This window comes from Copidosoma floridanum, unplaced genomic scaffold (genome assembly GCF_036245765.1).
Source record: "Copidosoma floridanum isolate Cflo_tuat_1 unplaced genomic scaffold, Cflo_Japanese_pri ptg000021l, whole genome shotgun sequence".
Classification (NCBI taxonomy): domain Eukaryota; kingdom Metazoa; phylum Arthropoda; class Insecta; order Hymenoptera; family Encyrtidae; genus Copidosoma; species Copidosoma floridanum.
Window position 1 is genome coordinate 31,700,633 of NW_028321898.1, and position 20,293 is coordinate 31,720,925.

The 20,293-nt window shown below is 40.9% G+C and overlaps 2 protein-coding genes across 3 annotated transcripts in view; one reads left to right on the forward strand and one right to left on the reverse strand.

Moving 5' to 3' along the window:
- Positions 1–211: 211 nt before the first annotated feature.
- Positions 212–20,293, reverse strand: part of cnc (NFE2 like bZIP transcription factor cap-n-collar) — a 64,616-nt gene continuing 44,534 nt past the window's right edge. Inside the window, exons 6-12 of one of the 2 annotated variants that reach the window (XM_023390547.2) lie at positions 11,739–12,000; positions 11,417–11,647; positions 5,161–5,584; positions 4,397–4,758; positions 4,203–4,301; positions 3,710–4,086; positions 212–3,338 (exon numbers count right to left, since the gene is read on the reverse strand). In XM_023390547.2, coding sequence (XP_023246315.2) covers positions 3,084–3,338; positions 3,710–4,086; positions 4,203–4,301; positions 4,397–4,758; positions 5,161–5,584; positions 11,417–11,647; positions 11,739–12,000 — 2,010 coding nt within the window. In that variant the 3' untranslated portion in view covers positions 212–3,083. Of the gene's footprint in view, positions 3,339–3,709; positions 4,090–4,202; positions 4,302–4,396; positions 4,759–5,160; positions 5,585–11,416; positions 11,648–11,738; positions 12,001–20,293 lie in introns of both variants that reach the window. The other variant, XM_023390546.2, reaches the window with a different exon arrangement.
- On the forward strand, positions 7,352–11,335 carry vas (ATP-dependent RNA helicase vasa). The gene is given in 10 exon segments (NM_001315586.1): positions 7,352–7,474; positions 8,169–8,255; positions 8,337–8,402; positions 8,603–8,789; positions 8,792–9,095; positions 9,178–9,376; positions 9,506–10,091; positions 10,176–10,559; positions 10,647–10,961; positions 11,048–11,335. Coding segments are annotated over 9 exon segments (2,139 nt in total). The 5' UTR covers positions 7,352–7,474; positions 8,169–8,217; the 3' UTR covers positions 11,108–11,335.

Consider the following 20,293-nt stretch of genomic DNA (forward strand, 5'->3'; position numbering starts at 1 on the left):
TTTGAAATTATTTATTGATTATACAAATAAAAAATTGTACTATAAGGCTGCCTTGTGAAACAGTTACGTCTCAACTAAAATATAAACTAAGTTTCTGTTTCTAAATCAACCATGGAGAGGTAAGATTTCTCTGGAGCTTAAATATTTTTAAATTTAAATTAAATAAGAAATAAAAATGATTTTAGCATCAAGACTCACTGTTATGATTAAGTAGTTGCTTGATTAATTAAACTGAAAAGAAGTTTTTATTTATTTATTTATTTTTTTTTTAATTGTAAGTAAAACAAATTTTGATTTATTTCAGTAAAGTAAATTTTGTTACACAACAACAAAACATATATAACGTAACAGATCCGTAAATAACGACCACTAATTTTTTTTCCAGAAAATTTTTATTTTACTTTAACCATTATGATACAGAAATCAAGCAGAGTAAAGATTGAAGAATAACGGTTGTAAGCACAGTTCTTAACGATGTACTTTACCTAATTTTTTCACAATATTTTAATGAGCATGATCAATTTTGAAAAATTATAGTTTAACACTTATCAAAAGAGTTTAAAGAAAAAATTTTGTTTTTTAATTTATAACACGGAATAGTTTTGAAACCCTTAATTTTCCAAGTACAGTAAAATACAAATAACTGAAAAGATTCTACATAATCTTGGACTTGTATCATATATATCTTCCGTAGAAAACGAGAACATCATGTTGATTCTGTCACCTTATAAATCATTCATTCGAGAATCACGTAAAAAGCTTTTGATTTGCATACATAACTTATTTCTTATTTATGTTTGTACAGCTATTATTTTTCTTACATGCTTGGTGTTTGTAAAAAAATCGTACTATATATTATATATGCGTACATTCAATGCATGTATATATATATATATATATATATATATGGTGCATATTTTTAATAAAACTCTGTTATCATGTCAGTATGTAAGGCAAAAATGTGAAAGTAGAATCTGAACATTCTTATGCATATTTTTATTTTTTATTTTATTCATTTAAATATTTGCTCATTGTTATTATTTATGTTTCATGCTTACATTTTATGTCCACATGTACATAAGCATACATACTACATAATAGAATGCATCCCTGACTTTTGTATTTTAAAAAAATATGATCACTCCATTGCTTTCACTAAACATTCATATATATATATATGTATATTTATGTAAGTAGTAAAGAATCTCGCAATCAATAAAGTAATCTTTAATAATAATAGTAATAATAATAATAATAATTAATATATATATTCACATATTTTTATATAACACTCTTGTTCCTTTTTCTCTCAATATCAATTTTTCACAATTTTTTTTCATGTATATATATTATATTACACATCGTTAGATACATTTATCGCTCGAAGATAGATTATTATTATCATAAGTAGCAGCGGAAAACAACAAAAATCAAAATGTCGATCGATGCAATTTTATAGATCAAGTATACAACAATTACACTAGAAAAAAGAAAGTATACAATTATACATATTAATAACTAATTATGATCGCAGTGATCGCAGTGATAGCACCGTCTCGGTGTGCCTGTACGCCATAAGCCTGGCTGTCTATCACAGGATAAAATTATGAATACCCGATCATAATCTAGTATAGTATATTATACACTTACATGAGGAGATGAAGCACAGAGTGTCCTAGATCGCATATAAAATAAATCATATTGATGGCATACCTATTGGCTTCTTTCTTCAACCTGAGGCACCTCTACGGTATTTTACGTGTTCCGCGGCCTATAGTAGCAGGGTTCTCCATAACGAACAGATCGGAAGAGATCGCGAATGCACGTACTTATTATTGACCTTACCCCGCAAGGAAAACATAGAAACCAAAGGTAGCAAAAGTGCGATCCAAGCATTCGTTTATACCATAACTCCCACGGTGTGTATAATATGCGATTTTACATGGCGCTGCAGGGAGGAAGAGCGAAAGAGCAAGTAATTTCGCCCCGCAGGCGAGTAATTAAAAGTATTATTTTACAGGACAATGTGTATCTCATTGGAAGATTTCGTATTATAAAATAAAGGCTGATTGTATTGTATATTATTGCGTGTGTTCAAGTGTAACCAAGAATGGCTCTCGCGCACGTTTAAAACCTTTTTTTTTTTTTCTTTTCTTTTTTTTTAACCGAAAACTCGACAGATACAATACATAATGAGCTATTATTCTACCTCCTAATCCTCTCCTTGGCAAATAAATATATATATGCTATACTTAATTGTACGTATTAATCATAATAACATGTTTGCACCAAATAAAGCCCCAGCCGTCAGTTCCGATGAAATCGATCGTATGCGTATGTTTAATCGGTATTGATGACGGCGAGTATGACGGGCATTTTATGAGTTAAAAAACATCCCGATGCGATTGCGTAGTGTATGTGTAGATTTATGAGTTGTATTAAAGTAGGTATGTACATCTTTTAAAGTAGATTTTTTATCTCTCCTTTCGGTTTCACCGACAGCGACATCGGCAAACTGATAAGTAACGTAAATTATAGGTAGCGGCGACGTCAATCGGGTATAGTATGCATATATATATGCATAGCCCCATACGAGTGGTAACACATAACGGCATATTGGGATTTTAACTCGATGTAATTTTATATGAGGTGGTAAATTTGTATGGTTGCAGCAATATGCTCTAGAGTTCAAATACTTGATCATCCTGTATTTTTAACTGGCAATCACATCATAAATAGATACAACCAATGAGGTCATTGTTACCTATTGTCTGTATGTGCGTGTATGGTATATATATATTTAAACATGTCATAGCCACAGGTACATTGGAGGGACTTTAATTAGTAAATACGTCAATGGTAAAGCGGGTGCGCGTTTTCAACACATCGCGTGGTGTGGTGATAAAATGATGATGATCCCATGCGTAAGAGATAATATTATATGTAAACCACGTGTCTTTCATTGATGGTAGATTTAGAAGTTTCGAAACTTATGTATTATACAAATTTATATTAAAGGCCTCCCAACATATGAGTGTAGCCGAGTCAGACGATGATACGAGTTCACGATGCGGCTCGGTAAATCACTCCTTGTGCTCCTGGTGGTGGTGATGATGATGATTGTGCTGGTGATGGTTCTGGTGATGATGGTGATGTTGTGGCTGGAGGGCTGTTTGGTTCTCTGGCTTAGCACCCGTTCTCGGTTGATGGTCAAGCCTGACGGGCATGTAGTGGCCGTCTCCCTGCGTTGAGCGCTCGAGCACGATTATGTTGCCATCGGCCGTTTGCTGCAGGGTTATACCCGAGGAGTATTGTGGCCCGTTCCGCCGAGTCAGCTCCTGCAACGCGTTAAGATTATTTATATTGAACGATTTAAGATTCATCATTTAATTTGTAAAGCATCAAATTTTCCTAATGTAAAAAAAAAAAAAAAAAAAAAAAAAAAAAAAATACACGGTCATCAACATTTACGTGCGATGTTTGATTAACGAATATACTTTGAAAGATAAAAATATGCAAAATATCGTAACAACCATGCGTTGATGGATCAGCAAAAATACATTTTCAACCGATATTAACAAATTTGTCCACGAGTAAAAGTTATCCCTACATTTTCAAGTGCGTACTTGGGAAAATTTTAGTTAGTGAAAAAATGGACAAACAATAATTAAAAAAAAAAAAAAAAAAATATGATTGTAGTTCGGCTTACGTCGACGATGTGCTTGTAGAGGCGACTGTACTTGTCGTGGACGCGCCTGAGCTCCTGGTCAATGTAGCTGCGCTCGCTGAGCAGACGCATCTTGCGGGTGCGCATCTCCTTGACCTCGTCGCTCAGGCAGTTTATTTGGTCGAGCTTGCGCTTGCGGCAGTTCTGCGCGGCCACCTTGTTCTTGCCGCGGCGCCGAATGTCACGGATCAGCGAGAGCTGAGCTTCACTCAGGTCGTACTTGCTCAGCCGCTCGTTGAACTCGTCCATCGGAAGGTTTATTATGTCGTTCACGGCGATCGGCACGTTGAGGGCGCGCGCCCGCTTCTCGTCTCGCGTCAAGTGCTCGTCGGCTTCGCTTTTGCTTCCACTGCTGCGCCCTGCTGAAATGCAGTAAATTATTACTCATTATTTTGTATGTATGACGTAGGTGTTGTATCAAAGAGGAAGAACAGGAGGTAAGACCACAACAGATAAAATAAACACGAAAACGCACCTTTTTTGTCGCGAGAGACGGGCCTCTGCAAGGATCCGGAGCTCTCTGGTGGCATGTGATACGTGTGGTTGTGCTGCACGTGCTCCAATCCCGAACGCACTACACATGAGAGGAATCATCGATGAGTACATATTATGTATTCTATGTGCATTACGACGTACCAGTTGTACGTAAAACCATGGAGTACAACTCACCTGATGGTTGGTGCCTGGCAAAGTCAATACTGCAGCTGTACTTGATCTCCGACTGTAGTCCACTGGCACCCTCGATGGGGCCGCTGTAGGCGAGCCCGGGGGGCCCAGCTGCCACCGCGCCCTGGCCAGCCTCGTAATCGTACTTGAGCGTCGCGGCCGCGGTACCAGTCGGTGAACCGCTCATCGGACCCTGCTCCTGGAAGCAGCGCTTCCCAAACATGTGGTGCTTCTTCTGGGCGACGGGCACCAAGCCGCCCCGGTCAGCCGCCGCTACTGTCTGATGGCAGGAGCTACGCTGCACTGAGTGTCGCCCGCTCGATGGCTGGTGCGAATAGCCGCAATCGTACGGCAGTCGGTACTTCCTACGACCAAAATGCAAACGAATGATGTTTATACCGCAGCGCGTATCTATCATGGATCTAATTATTTAAAAACAAAACCCGCGACCAATCATCCAACATATCGTATACCATATTTCTATAAATAATCTCATCATGATTCAAGCGTTGCACATGATTTCATATACGAAAATTACGAAGCCAATTTATTGAGAAAAATCGCGGTATCCCTGAAGAGTCGACGTGAAATTTTCAAATGTTTTTTTTTCCCTACAGGTTTCAGTTCCTAGCACCGGATCCTCCGATAATGAAGTGCAAGATGTGTATTTCGTGCAACGCTTGTGGGATTCCCGTTAAAACCGCCCTTGACTTTTGACCCAGACATGACTCTACCTCATTGAATAATTGTAAGGTGTAATAACTCACCCTGAAGAAGAGGCAGCGGCGGCGGCAGCCGCGTAATCCATCGCGTAGTGTGAGTCAGCCTGCGTGTGGCTGGAGTTGGAGCCGGTCTCCATCCACTCGTCACTGAGCGAGGGTACGCGCTCGCTGCCCATGCTACTGACCGCGCTGTCGCTGGACGCGTCCATGCGCTCGTCCGTCGCGCCCAGTAGGCTACCCGTGGCCCCAGCCGTGGGCCCCGGCACTGTCGTTGCCGCCGTCGCCGCGGCCGCCGTCGTTGTCGCCGCCACCACCGTCGACTGGACCATCGGACCAGCTCCGGTGGACCCGAGACCATTCACCCCTACCACTGGTTCCGCGCCCTGGTGGACGCCTCCAACTGGCAAGCCCGTCGCACCGTTGCTTGCTCCAACCGCACCCGCCGACGATCCAGCGCTGCCGTACGCACCTGCAACCCACCGTACACCACAAAATTAGGATAATAATATGTGCAGAGCCATCACGCATTGTGTTCGGATCAAACGGAAAAACTTCACTGTCGATCTCGTCGTTTTATATCGTCTTCTGATTGATGAGTGTGTCGATTCATTTCTTATTTTTCATCAACAACCTCTTTGAGTTTTTCTTGAATCATTCGTTCCAATCTTTAGATTTAAATTAAGAAACTTCGAGTGAGTCACCTTGAATTTTATTTTATTCATGGTGACAGGGTTTATGTTGAAAAAAAAAAAAATAAAAAAAAAATATAATAATTTGGTTCGATTTACTTAAAAATGAGTTGTAGATCGTAAATACTCATTCAAACACGTCTCATTTTGTGTATCAAACATCGATTGGATATTGAGATGGTATGTATAATATTTGCATGATCGAAATACATCGTTGCTAAATACAAAAAGCAAGACTAAGTTGCGAATCGAAAACAATTTTTTAACTCTCAGGTACCCATCCAGTCTTTAGTAAATATATTCACTGATTTAAAAGTATCAGTCTAATTTGAATTGACGATAATTTTGTGATATCGGTGACCAACCGCGATTTTTGTTGATGACAATATAATATAAATTTGGCTTTTTTTTTTCAATACGAAAATACGATTACAGTCATGCGTTATGCGTGCACAAGTAATACCTAGCTATAAATAACACAACACTAGATTATACCAATGCTTAAACATAATAGTCAATAAGTCTTTGATTTTAGTGACATATACTCTTTTAACATTAGGGTATTCCTTTTCACCCCTGTTGAGACTGTATTTATAATTTATATCGCAGCTGATCGAAGCTGTGATCTTTAGAAATTGTTAAGTAATTTATAAATTATAAACAGAAAAAGTAAGAGAAAATGTTTTAGTGTGTATTAATTACTTTATTCAAATTGATGACAATTTTTTAAAATTTTTTTCTCCTTTTTCAAGAAAAAAAAATAAGTAAAGGGAGGAGAAGGAAAAAAAGACAGAGTCGCGTGTCTCTGCATTGTAGGGGTGAGTATTTTTATATTTTATGTGGTACCCTATCCTCGTCAACGGACTTACAAATGTAACAAATAAAGATAAGTAGCGAGTGGTTAAAAATATTTAACTAAACCGTATGTATCGCGATAAAGATTCATGTTTTTTTTTATGGTAAAAAAGTTTTAGTATAAAAGTACTCAAGTATCACAATAAAGTTCTATCAATGATTTATGACACACGTCGCAGGAGATAAAGAGAAAGTTAATAAACACGTGCTGCTATTTTTTAAAATTTCAATAAGATCTCATGGAAAAAGTGAATCAAAGTAGTGGGCGTTTTTACTTAAGCATAGGCCAACACCCTCTTCCTTTAATGCACATTTTTCTGAAACACTGATGCAAGCGTCATCAAATGAGCGTTACCACATACGTATTCGCTGCGTGTAGATAACATGTATAACTGATAGCAAGGAAGATTCGTAGAACAGACGATACGAGAGGTAAGTACATGAAAATGTACCTTAAAGCGGGCAGATACAAGATAATATAAGCGCGCAATTGCGCGCGCACAATGTCGTCGCTCGCGTCATCCCCTCTCCCCCGATTCCTCACCGCGTCGTTATCCCTGGACACATACATGTGTATAATCACCAATGATTCCCATGAGTATTGAGTACTATACTCCAGGACCGTGTATGTGTGACGATTGGCCCGCGCTCGCGTCGCTCGCCTGCACTCACTCACTCCTCAGTCAGCCTTAGCCAGACGAGGACCTCAACACCGTCATCTCTGAACAACCGACACGTGCGGACTTTTCATTGTGAACTGGACATCTTCAGCTATCTGTCCATCAACAGCCACGCATTTTCTTCAAAAGGTCAAGGTTAGTAGTTGCATTCGCGAAATAAACACGTTCTATCCCTGTACGTAAATAACTGTAACTGGAAAACTCTGTGGCGACCTACAAAAATGCGAGTGCGCTAGTCCACCAGTACTAACGCTTGAGCCTGTTGCGCAGGAAATTCAAACAGTTGCCGGTTGTTTTCGTTTCGTGGTGCGGCGTTTTATTTTCTCGTGGCCTATATCGGCCTATTCGTCGCACGGTTTCCCGAGAAATTTTTTTTTTACTTCGATTTTTTGGTCCTCGTGTTAGTCTGCTTCTCGTCGTTAAACGTATTTATCGTAGTTCGCCTTTACTTTGTGTCGCCCGTGTCGAAAGAACGCAACACTACGAAGCTCTTAATGTTCCTGGGAAACTAATTGGTTCGAGTTACGCATTAAGCTGATATTGCTTATTTTAATCGTTATGCGTTGTCCAACTGTACCCGGAATAGTTGTAACTTTATACACCTGTTAAATTTTTTTTTTTTTGGGCACGTGCCTTTCTACTGCTTGGTGAAAATTTATTTGCTCGCGGAGACTATCGGAACGATATGCGTCATGTAGCGTTCGATTGCCCCGTTTAAACCTGTAGAACAAGCATGAACAAGTCAACAAAAAAATTTTCTCGTGACGCAAAGAATATACAAACACGTAGTAGTTGGCACGACGGTTTCCAAGTAAACCCTTTTACTTAGCTTTACAGGTTGTAAACAAAACAAAAAAAAATGGAAGACGAAAGTTGGGATGACGAATCCACGGCTCCTGCGGCACCGGCGCCGACCGTAAGTTGTCATTTTTTAGTGTACATGACAGCGTAAACAGAACACCTAATTTTTTTTTCTCCTCCAACTTTATTTTTCCAGAACTTCAGCAAAGGTCGCGGGTTTACTCCAGCCAATAACAATAGTTATGGTGATGGCGGTGATCAGGTGATTATATTCATAATACTTTAAAAAAAATATTATTTATAACTCATATTAAAAATAAGTATTAAGTTGATCCATAAATAAGTTTCAAATATAAAATTTTGCAACTGTTAGGCTTAAAATATATTTATCTTATTATATTAAAGGATGCTATACGTGTTTACATCAATTTTTATTATGGGAAAATAAAATTTTTTTTCAAGCGAGGAGGAAGTTACGGTGGCAATGATCGTGGAGGTCGTGGTCGGGGAGGAGGACGTGGTGGCCGAGGTAGCCGCGGCGGTGGAGGTGGAGGCTACGACAATTCCAATGGTGGTGGTTGGGACAACAAAAAAAGCAACGATAATTGGAACGATGGTCCCAAAGACCAACCTAAAGCTGAAGACGATTGGCTTGCCCAAGGAAGTGGTGGGGGTGACGATTGGTTATCTCAAGGAAACAGTGGAGGTGGCGGTGGCGGTGGATTTGGCGACAATGATGATGATGATGGTGGGTTTGGAGGTGGAGACAGAAGAGGAGGCCGTGGTGGTCGTGGCGGTCGGGGCGGTCGAGGTGGCCGTGGTGGTGATCGCGGTGGTCGAGGTGGTCGTGGTGGAAGAAATTTTGGCGACAATAATCGAGATGATGATGAGAACGGTTTTGGAGGCGATTCTGGAGGCTTTGGAGACAGTAATGGTGATGAAGGATTTGGTGGAGGTAAATAAAACTGTTTTGCAATATGTACTATACTAGTAATAACAATAAGCGAATGTGTAAACATTTCGGAACTATTTTGGAGGCGGTAGAGGCCGTGGACGCGGTCGAGGACGTGGAGGTGGTGGCCGAGGTGGCCGTGATGGGGGAGATGATCGCGGAGGTCAAGAAGGTGGAGAAGGGGGCGAACCAGAAAAGCCACGTGAAATCTATATTCCTCCCGATAGGTCTAATGATGACGAGACTCTCTTTGGCAGTGGTACGAAAGCTGGCATTAACTTTAGGTAAATGCTTTGAATATCATGTTTATACTTTATTAGTCGGTTTTTTTAACTCACAACCATTAAACGTTAAGTCAATTTTAAATTAAATTACTTATTAACGTGAACATTGAAAAAAAAACTTTATTTCAGCAAGTATGAATCCATTGAAGTGAAAGTAAGTGGTGAAGATGTTCCCAAAAAGTTGAATTCTTTTGATGAAGCAAATCTAAGATCTTTGCTTGTCGATAATATTAAAAAGTCTGGATACCAAATTCCAACGCCCATTCAAAAACATGGTATACCCATTGTTCTAGCTGGTAGAGATTTGATGGGCTGTGCCCAGACAGGCTCTGGAAAAACTGCTGCCTTTTTAATACCAATCATACATAATCTTTTACTAAAGCCAAGAGAAATCGATGATATGGGTTCTTTATCTACAGTTGAACCAAGAGCTTTGATTTTAGCCCCTACAAGAGAATTAGCCATTCAGATTCACGATGAATGCAGGAAGTTTTCGAAAGACTCTGTACTAAAGTGTTGTCTTATATACGGAGGTACAGCTGTTGGACATCAGCTGAAGCAAATATTTTATGGCTGTGATCTTTTAGTGGCGACTCCTGGCCGACTTAAAGACTTTGTTGGTAGAGGAAAAGTTGTTTTTAGCGCAATTGAATACCTCGTCCTTGATGAAGCTGATCGAATGATAGACATGGGTTTCATCGGTGATGTAGAAATGGTAACAGTCTCCTCTATTTATTTATCATTATTTCATCCGATGCGTAAGAATTTTGAGCAAGTGTTGATAATACTTTTATCCTAGGTAATACGCCACGAAACTATGACTCCCCCAGGAGAACGTCAAACGCTTATGTTCTCCGCTACCTTTCCTCGTGATATTCAGGAGTTGGCAGTAAAGTTCCTGAACAACTACATCTTCGTAGCTGTGGGAATTGTTGGTAGCGCGTGTAGCGACATAGAACAATCGTTCCTCGAAGTCAAGAAGTCGGATAAAAGAAATAAATTGAAAGAAATTCTCGAAGAAGAGCGCAACAACGATACCCTCAAAGGAATTCTGGTGTTTGTTGACCAAAAGAGAACTGCTGATTTTATAGCAGCGTTTTTGTCTGATAATAACTTCCCGACCACGAGTATCCATGGTGATCGATTGCAGCGAGAGCGAGAGGAAGCTCTGAATGATTTCAAAGTAAGATTGAATTCGTAATTCTAATTAACTCAAGAATAAAGAATTTTTCCAATGGTGTGAGATTTAATTTCAACCCATTAATTTCAGTCTGGTAGAATGTGCATCCTTGTCGCCACAGCTGTAGCTGCCAGGGGTTTGGATATCAAAAACGTGCGATTTGTCATCAACTTTGATCTGCCAAAGGAAATTGATGAGTACATTCATCGAATTGGACGCACAGGTCGAGTCGGAAACAAAGGAAAGGCCGTCAGTTTTTACGATGAATCCATCGACAATAGGATTCAGCCTGACCTAGTGAAAATCTTGGAAATGGCTAATCAACCGATACCTGAATGGTTGGCAAGTGGAGCAGGCTCCAGTAATCTAGGACCATCCGACTTTGGTGCCGAAGATATAAGAGATGTAAGTTATTTTTCAAATACAATGTCCACTTGTTGTACATACAAGCAGTATTTTAACCATGTTGAAATTATTATTAATTGTTTCAGTTTCCAAACTCATCAGGTGCTCAAGGAACACTTCCGGTCGAAAACGATGATGCTTGGTAAAACGTATTACGCAACAGTGATAATAATAACTTGTAAATTAGGTTAATGATGAAACCTAAACAGTATTGTACCTTAGTTACAATTACAATTAGCATAACAACAAAAAAGAGACGATAAGAATAAGAGAAATTCATAACTAATCATCTAAAGTTCCTTGACGGATAAATGATAAGATTACATAATTTAACAGTTGTTAAAGTATATATGAAATAAATTTTTCGAATGAAATTACTATGATGCGTGTAATTTGTGTAGCCCTTTGTAATTTAAGTGTTTCATACGTTGAAGTAAACTACTGATAAAACTTACCGTCGCTGACATTGAAGGCAAGATCTTCGCTCCACAATTGCTCATCGATGAAAGTTGTGAAAAAAGATTCGCTCTGGTTCATTGTGTCGACGCTAGAATTAGCGTAATAATTAATGTCGCTCGGTTCGGTTTTGTAGTCGATTGCAGTGGAAGATCCCGCACCCATGGGCTCGCTACTGTTGGTCAGGTGCATCGACGTCGCCACGGCTAGTCCCAGGTTGGCCGGTCCAGCTGTGACAGTCAGCAATTCAGTTCAAAAAAGAAAATAATTCGCGATTCAAGACAGTGTAAAAAGATAATGAGTCGTCTTTGTCCCAGTTACCGTGATTGTGGTAGCTGGTGCTACCGGTGCAGTTGTCACCAACGGGTGGCGGAAGGGTGGCATTGTTGAGCAATACCCCAGGCGGAGTCGCTCCCGAGGCTGCAGCCGCCGCTGCCACTGCTGCTGCCTCATGATGACTCGGGTAGCTGAAGTGGTTCGGGTGGTAGTAGTGATGGTGGCCCGGATGGGTGTAGTGCTCGCTACCAGCCCCGGCCATGAAAAAGGGCGAAATATCTGAGCGCATGAATGGCGACATGCGGCTCTGTAATAATTAAATTCACCATGTTAAAATTCATTTTTTGTTGCATCTCGTGGCGCTAGGAGTCGAGTGCTATTGAAACACGTAAGGAAAAAATAAGTAAGGCTTTTAAATTGCTTGTGGCTCGATGGGTAAATTTGTTCAAAGTGCTTTCAAGTATTGAAGAAAATAACGAGTTGTAAAAAAATCAGATGTAAGTATGTATACTCATAAAACATTTCGTCGGTGTACAACTGTGTAAAAAAGTCACGTATAATATACATGTGCACCATTTTGCGAGGTTTTGAGTACGCAATGGATAAAAATCAATGTTGGTTATTTAAAAATGTACGAAATCAAAGCATCTCAATGAGTGCGCTCAAGTGTTCACCGGTAAATAAATCTGTATTTTAAAGTTCGCTTGCACACGACAGAGCGACTAATGTTACCTTTACCTGCGATACCCATGTAAACTCCTGCAGATGATGAAAAAAACGAAAAAAAGAGCACATGCGCTCGCGCCGAAGCAAGTGGGACAAAAATCAATTGAACGTCAGTTAGCGACTGTACCATTGGTCGTATACTTCCTAGTCCTCACAGTGCGAGGATATATTGTGAAGTAAAAGGAAACAAAAAAAGGGGGAAGTCGTACTTGGAGTAGTGTTTTATATACGTCGCGGGAGAGTAAGTATACGGACTACCGCGTGCGCGGGTCACACGGCGGCATCAATCATCAGCTGCCGCCCGAGAGCAATCTGTCGAGGCCCGCGGGGAGAATCGCGTCTGTCGGCGGCGCGCACATCATCTGCCATCGCTTAACTTGCAGCTTTAGGTACCCCGCGAGTGCTTGGACTTTTTTTTTTTTTTTTTTTCTCTCTCTCTTGCGCACTGCACTTCCTCCTTACATTCACACATGCATGCAACCTGTGCCTTTATATGTATATTCTGTGCAGCTTCTCCCGTAATCGGACCAGATCGACTTTAAAATTGACCATTTCTTTTCTTCCTTTCTACTTAGTTATTCATTGATTCCACCTCAAACTAAAACCTGATGGGTGTATACTGTTGCTCCTCCAGAGACACAATGTTAAATTTAGCATCGGTGCAGCACATGATTACCTAATGCGAGTTTTTTTTTTTTTTTTTTTTAGAAAAAAGCTCACAAATCGATTGATCGTCGATGAGCATTCCAATGCATTTTACATGGATCAAGAGATGTACAATGCATTTGTTTCATCCCCCGTGGAGAACACGTGCGAGTCAGTCTCGTACACGACAATATGGTGCTTGTGCTTATTGTGTTACTTTTTAGGTACATTTTTTGTTCGTGGTAAGAAAAAAAAAAAAAAAAGAAAAGAAAAAAGTCATACAAACGGGATTAAACGAGGCACTATGTGTCCCTCGGTGCGCGGCTCCCGCTGCGACGTCCCTCTCTCTCTATATACTTATCGAGCGCTCCACGGTGACGACTCTGGGGCAGGAATGGAAAATTGCGCGTGCAAATTCGCGAGCGAGAGCAAGGAAAAAAAGGTAAGCTGTCACGGAATTTGCGCTATTCCGCTCCCGTTTTTATTACATTACACGCCTCTTTCTCCCCCCCCCGTACTTCATTTTATGCTCTACACACATAGTTACCCGCCGGACGCTGCGCGCTTTTTTATATCCACGCCGAGCAAAAAAACAGAGCCACTAAGCGTTTGTTTGTTTGTTTGTTTGCGGTGAAGAAGAAAAAAAAAAAATAATAATAATACGTGTCGCGTGGAGAGACACCTCGAAGTTACTGCCGAGCGTAGTTTACAGGTATGCCTCCTGGCACATACTTATCGCGAATTTTTATAATGCAGCTTTAATTGCGTTACATTTAAACTTCAATTTTGTGCCACGTTGTGTCTATCAGCAACGCCTACGTATCTAAGATAATAATATAACATAACAAGCAGGCTGATTTTGTGAAGGTGTGTTTTATTCGCTAGTAGGTATTTATAAAAATCAGTGCCCGTAACGTGTATGTATTTGTTATAATATACCAGTGCTTGGACGAATAAAAAATGAAGCTCATCATCGGTACTCATCGATAATAGATATATATATGTACATGTTTCCTCGTTACGGAGATAGAGAGAAAATATACTTATCAATAAGAGAAAATTGAATGACGATGCAGAAGCGCGCGCGCGCGCGCGTGCCAAATATTATATATACACACTCCTGCGAGTACGAAAAGGAAGTCACTGGTATTGCTGTAAAAAGTTGGAAGTACCCAATACAACGTGGAACTGTGCTTATTTACGTCGCTGTTACTCGAATGATTGGGTCATTTTCGCCAACTTCCGGCTTGCGGCGTCCTACATGTAAGTTCATTAAAACCATTCGATGCGTCGCAAGACTGAAAAATTTTAGTTTTACATCAATCAAATGCAAACATTTGTGCATGAAAATTTAGGCTGTGCACGGCAACTCGACAAAAGTCTACAGACAGAGCGTCGGCTAATGATATCGATATAGTACCGATAGTGTATTTTTACGCCGCTCGTTATCGTAAAATAAAAAAAAAAAAAACTACATATTTGGTAATCACCGAGGATGGGCGTGCCGCGTTGCGAGCTGCTCTGTTAACCAATTCTAAATGTGAGAGACGATTAAACTTCGAACAAAGTAGGTATGCATGTAGACAAGTAATAATCGATTTGCTATCCTCTCGACGCGTTACTTGCAGCTCAGTAAATGGATATGTATATGGAGTGAACAATTGTTTTCTAATTTTTTTTTTTTTTTTTTTTTTTTTATAAAAATCGACACTCTCTGGCAGGCTATGGATGTATAGAATATTAACAAGGAATCTCGCCAATAAGAAAAGAAAAAAAAAAAAAAAAAAGGGAAAAGACCAGCAGCATTGGGCACACTGCATCATCGCACGCAGCGAGAGGAGATAATCAGAGGACGGGCGATTCGTTCGGGACAATTTACCGCGACATCGAGGTAAAAAAAAAAAAAAAAAAGAAAAAAAAACCACGCGCTGTAAGGACAAAGGCACTTACTTCGCGACGGAAGCCGGATGCATACATGGTATGGCCGTGGCTTTCTAAGGATTTAGGCGGGCACCCCAACAAGCGAATTTCATTCGAGTCACTATGCCTCAATTATACATTTACGTATCATATAATATGTACAGAAAGTACTCGTTACGTGGTGAATCTTATTGCTTTTCTTGTTTCACTAAATACCCGCACGTATTTCTTCACAATCATAATTCTTTCTACAATCATTATTTAACGGATTGGTACTATTAAAACCGTCTTTCCTATTTTCGGGTATAAATTAACACGACAATATAACTACTTCCGCAGCTGAATTCGAATTAAAGTGGTCGGTCCAAAAAAACGGCAATACATGATTTTGGTTGAAAAACAAAAGATGAGCCGGCGAATGTGGAGTAAAAAATAAGTTGTACGTCACCTACATGTCCGCTAATGAGCATTGATTGAACCGCGCGTCTTGGCGCGAAATTCAATTAGAAAATGTTCCCAGGGGCCACGGCAGCTCCATCATCGACCCGTGGTCTCCCTCTCGAGAAAAGAGCGCCGAGCAATCTGGTCCCATATACCGGAACACTCGTGCCTAACGCAAAGCCTGATGGCCTCGCTGAGACCCGACAATCTCCTAATACGCGGCGGCTATGGTCATTTCGCCGAGCGCACTTCCCGCGAGGGAGTATTAGGGCGAACCGCGGCGGCGTTATTAAACATTAGATTTCGAGAACGACTTTTCTCTTTGCGCGTCTTCGCTCCACAGCCTCCGGTGAATCGAGAGAAAACGAGCGCGTGTACCGCAACTCACATAAATCACGACACCTGCAGTCCGGCGAGTGACTGCGCATAATTAACGAGCTCGACAACGGCATCGGCTCCGATTCAGCCAGTTGGGGCTCCGGGACCATATCGCAAATGCACATTCATCCATATACTTATACAGCCCAGTCCCGTCCACAAGTACCATACTTATAATACCTGCGAGCTGCCGCCGCTTGGTTTCGGTTTTTAGGTAAATAATACTGATTGTGCCATCAAGTGCCAATTTTCAACTTTTGTAATTTGCAATTTGCTCGTAAGGCCCCGACCAGGTGGGCTTTTCATCACATGAGATATCGAACTGGCCGTAGGGAAATAGTTATTGGATTTTTTCCTTCTTGTTATCGTTGTTTTCTTCTTTCGAGTAAAACGTTCAAGGAAAGGGGGGTTCGGCGAGGGAGAGGAGGAGTCGCGATGGAGGAAGCCTTACGCAAGGCGAAACGGCAACGTGTCATTTTTGGCGACTCTCCCACGCGACCGTTGCATGCATTAACACTGACCCTCGGCCGCATTGTAATTGTTACGTGCGAGCGACTCTTATGTGTACCTGATGTTGTATTACATGTACAGCCCAACATTCATCTACAACATAAGTGCACGGAGCAAAACGTGGGTTTTATCCCTCGTCGGGCCTTGGTGCTTGTAACAACCCAGAGAGTCCATAGTCCAGTAAAATTAGAACTTGTTCGGGGAAAATAACTTACGAGAAGCCGTTTTACATAAGATTTGTTTGGAAGGAATAAAAACGTCCCCAAACGAATCTCAATTGCAATGAGGACCAATGGATATTTGATGGATTATTATTTTTTCATACCCAATCCACACTTTTCTGGACTTTTTGTAGATTATAGTTTACGTCCCTGATTTTTGTACGAACCTCAGATGTTCGGATCTCCAAAAGACTTCCACAAACAACAACGCCATGCGTGTGATAGGTGTATATTATATACGTGTAGTGCATCAGGTAGAAGGAGTGTAATTATTCATCCGTGCCTTTTTTCTTTCATTTTCTATCAATCCTCACGGAACAGACGTGGCATGATTTTTTTTTGTTACATGCTTTTGGAAAAAAAAAGCGTCAATTATACCTAGAATGCATACCTATTTACGTCGATGAATGATAAATCACGCGGCTTTCGCGTGTCGGTAAATTTAGGGACAAAAAAAGAGACATCCATCCAGCAATGATGGACATTTATACGTTCTTGTGTTGGCACTTATACGTCGACATAACATGTGCACGCGCAGCGGTCGGAGCGTAAGTATCTTCCGTAATGTGCTTTAAACATGAAAATTAGCGTGAATATGTCATCGAGGCGATGGAGTTTTTATCTTTTCGTCGATCAAGGATTTAAAAAAGATATTCCTCCCATAGATCGGAATTTCGGTAATTAATTTACATCAACGTACTTAGTTGCGGAGTCATCACCATGGGTTAAAAACAAAACGAGATACCTATACGTGCTGGTTATTACGTTCAACAAGAAGCGTTTATTTAATTTAAAAAATGGTTTTTTCGTTCAGCATCGAACACACCCGTATGATTTGACCAAAGATACGACCACAGTTGGGATATTGAAAAGAGAGTCGTAAGAAAAGTGTGCGCCTGAGTATCAAGCGAGCCTGTAAATCGGATGCGCATAAAGTAAAAGAATATCCACAGGGTCTCGAGAAGCAGCCGTAAACTTTTATACGCCGAAAATAGTTACCTAATCCACTGCAGTAGATGCGACGAAGAAATTTAGATCCGAGAGTCAGGTTTTTTCGAAAAGGCCCTACATACTTCCTCGTAGATAGTCTACAATGTCTTTGACGGTGCTCCCAACGTACCAAGGCCAATCAACTCTTGGTCCCAACACCATCAAAGTATCATCACCGTGCCACTATATTATGCACGGATGTGAGATAAAGAGGGGGGGGGGGATAACATCGCGGCTTCTGCGATTGAGAAAACACAAATAACCAATAGACACGGTCGTATTTTCTTCTTACGACGACGCCGTGTTTTTTTGTTAACCCCGCGGACGTATACAATATCGACAGTTTCCTCGGTATAATCTCCTCGCGGGCCGCGCAAAAAAAAAAAAACGCCTGGCCTTAAGGATACACCTATGCGCGCACACGCGCGTCTAGATGGACACCTCGTGTACGCAAACTAGCGAGACATACCTAATTACTTTTGACATTGACAGTGCCACGTGACATGATATATATAAATTAAAAAAAAAAAAAAAAAAAAAAAGAGAGAGAAGGCCATACGGTACAGATATTTATACGTGTACGGTGCATTTTCTTCAACTAAATTTGTATACTTTGACAATTTATCGGAATTCCCCTGGATGGGGATCATCGAGAGAGTACGTCTAACCTGGAGGAGTCCCTCGTCCACGACAAAGTTCCAGCATTCCGCGGCCACCCCCGGCTGATTGCAGTAATGGTGGTGCAGGTGGTGTTGATCGGTAAGCGCACCGGGGGCGCAGTGCGGCTTGAAGATCACCGGCTGCTGCACGTCGTTCATGTGTATACGCGTATGTATATTGCCCGGGTATATATATATGTGGCTACACTGGTCTGCACTGGCCCTGTCTCACTATCGGCAACCCCCCGCACCCTCGATCGCGCCCGATTTATTCCACGGTTATAGTCTCCTCTTGGGACGGGAGACGGCGAACATCCGAGCGAGCCGACAAAAACGAAGCGGCGACTCGAGCGTCGCTCGGACGAGTGTTGCGCGCTCTCTCGAGGACTCGGATCAAGAGCCGAGAGAAAGATCCTCGCACCTTATACGAGTATACTGTACATACACGTCCGGCGGGTCGCTATACGTATATATATATATATAACGAATATAGCCGGGAGTCGTTATATACACACGTCAGGGAGGTCCCACGTGGGGTTACACGTATATTTACCAGAGGGTACTCGAATACTCGCGACCGGGTATATAAAAAATGTGTTAGATACGCTGGTGGTTTGTTGGACGCGAGGTTGTTGCAAGGAAGAAAAATTAATAAAGAATAAGACGCGTCGTGTATACCTCCGGCAATAGACGGATGATATTCCACTGATGGATGATTGATGGTCACTATACCGACCGATCGAGCTTACCTCGCTCTCTGTGGGAGTTCAACTATTATTTTATATACCTATATACATGTGCTTGCTTTTTCTCTTCGGAGTTATTAATTTTTGTTTTGTTATCGAGCATCATCAGTGGCAGTGAAGCCCACCAGCTGTACACAACCTGTGACGCGTGACACTCCAGAGCCGCGAACGGAATCACCTTCGATCACCGAACGTTTTGACAAAGACCGTATAAGTTATCTATACATATTTTGGACATTTCGGTATTTTACACGATATATACATATATGTACCAAAGTATATCGTCCATTGCAATGTTTTATAGTAGCACTGATGACGGAACGTGATGGCGAACCAACACTGCCGGCGAAAATTTGGTGGGTACCGGTGAGTCGTGGCGGGGATTCATTTCTCGTTCTCAAACTGTATATATACGTATAAGTTACATTTTATTGTTTTATCCCATATTGTATACTTTTCTCCGAGCTCCCAGAGCGCATAATACCGATTCTTAGATCCGAGATACGCACACATGAAAGGTGAGAGTCGGTGCACTCGAAACTCCCTCTCTGCGGTGATGGGCAATAAATTATTTTAACGCAGCTGTAAATAAGTAGCGAAAACAAGAGCAGCTTGGCGATTTGTAGATTCGTGGCGTCGAAAAATAAAAATAAATAAAAAAAAACTAGAGGAAAGTACAAGTATTGCAGGAACAAACTAAAGAGTACTTGTTGCACCCTATACTCATATTGAGTTAAGTATACCTATACGGCCTGATTTTTCGTGCTTTTCGCTCAAACTATATACTGCTGTACTTGGACGACGACGACAACGATTATAATCAGCGGTATAGGTATAGGCTATATTTTTATTATTAGCCGCGCTCGTAAAAATATACGTTACATGTATACACAAGAACTTGCGTAACGTGTATATATATGTAACGCATCTATTTTGCCGCGTGCGTGTCGCGAACTGATGGCAATGAGCAACAGGATGGCTAATAGCCGTTTATAGTCCACGATATGTTTTACGATTCAGGAGAATAAGGTGACGAGTCTGACGTTTTTCTTACGTTATACACCGCGGGTAAGTATTAACGTGCACCTGACGCTATAATACACATACACCTACTATTTATTACACGATTTTGTTCTCCAGTGCATGTGTATGTACGTATGTAGCTCGCAATGTTGCTCGTTTTTCTTAAAAAAAAAAAATAAATAAATAAAAGAGCTCATCATTATTGTTGCACGCCCAGTATGGAGCTGAATTTACCGAGAAAACCAACAATTATATATGTACACGTGCTACGGTTGCTACGATAACTCATATAAATATAATACATCGCACAATTATACAACAATTTTTTACATATATACCAA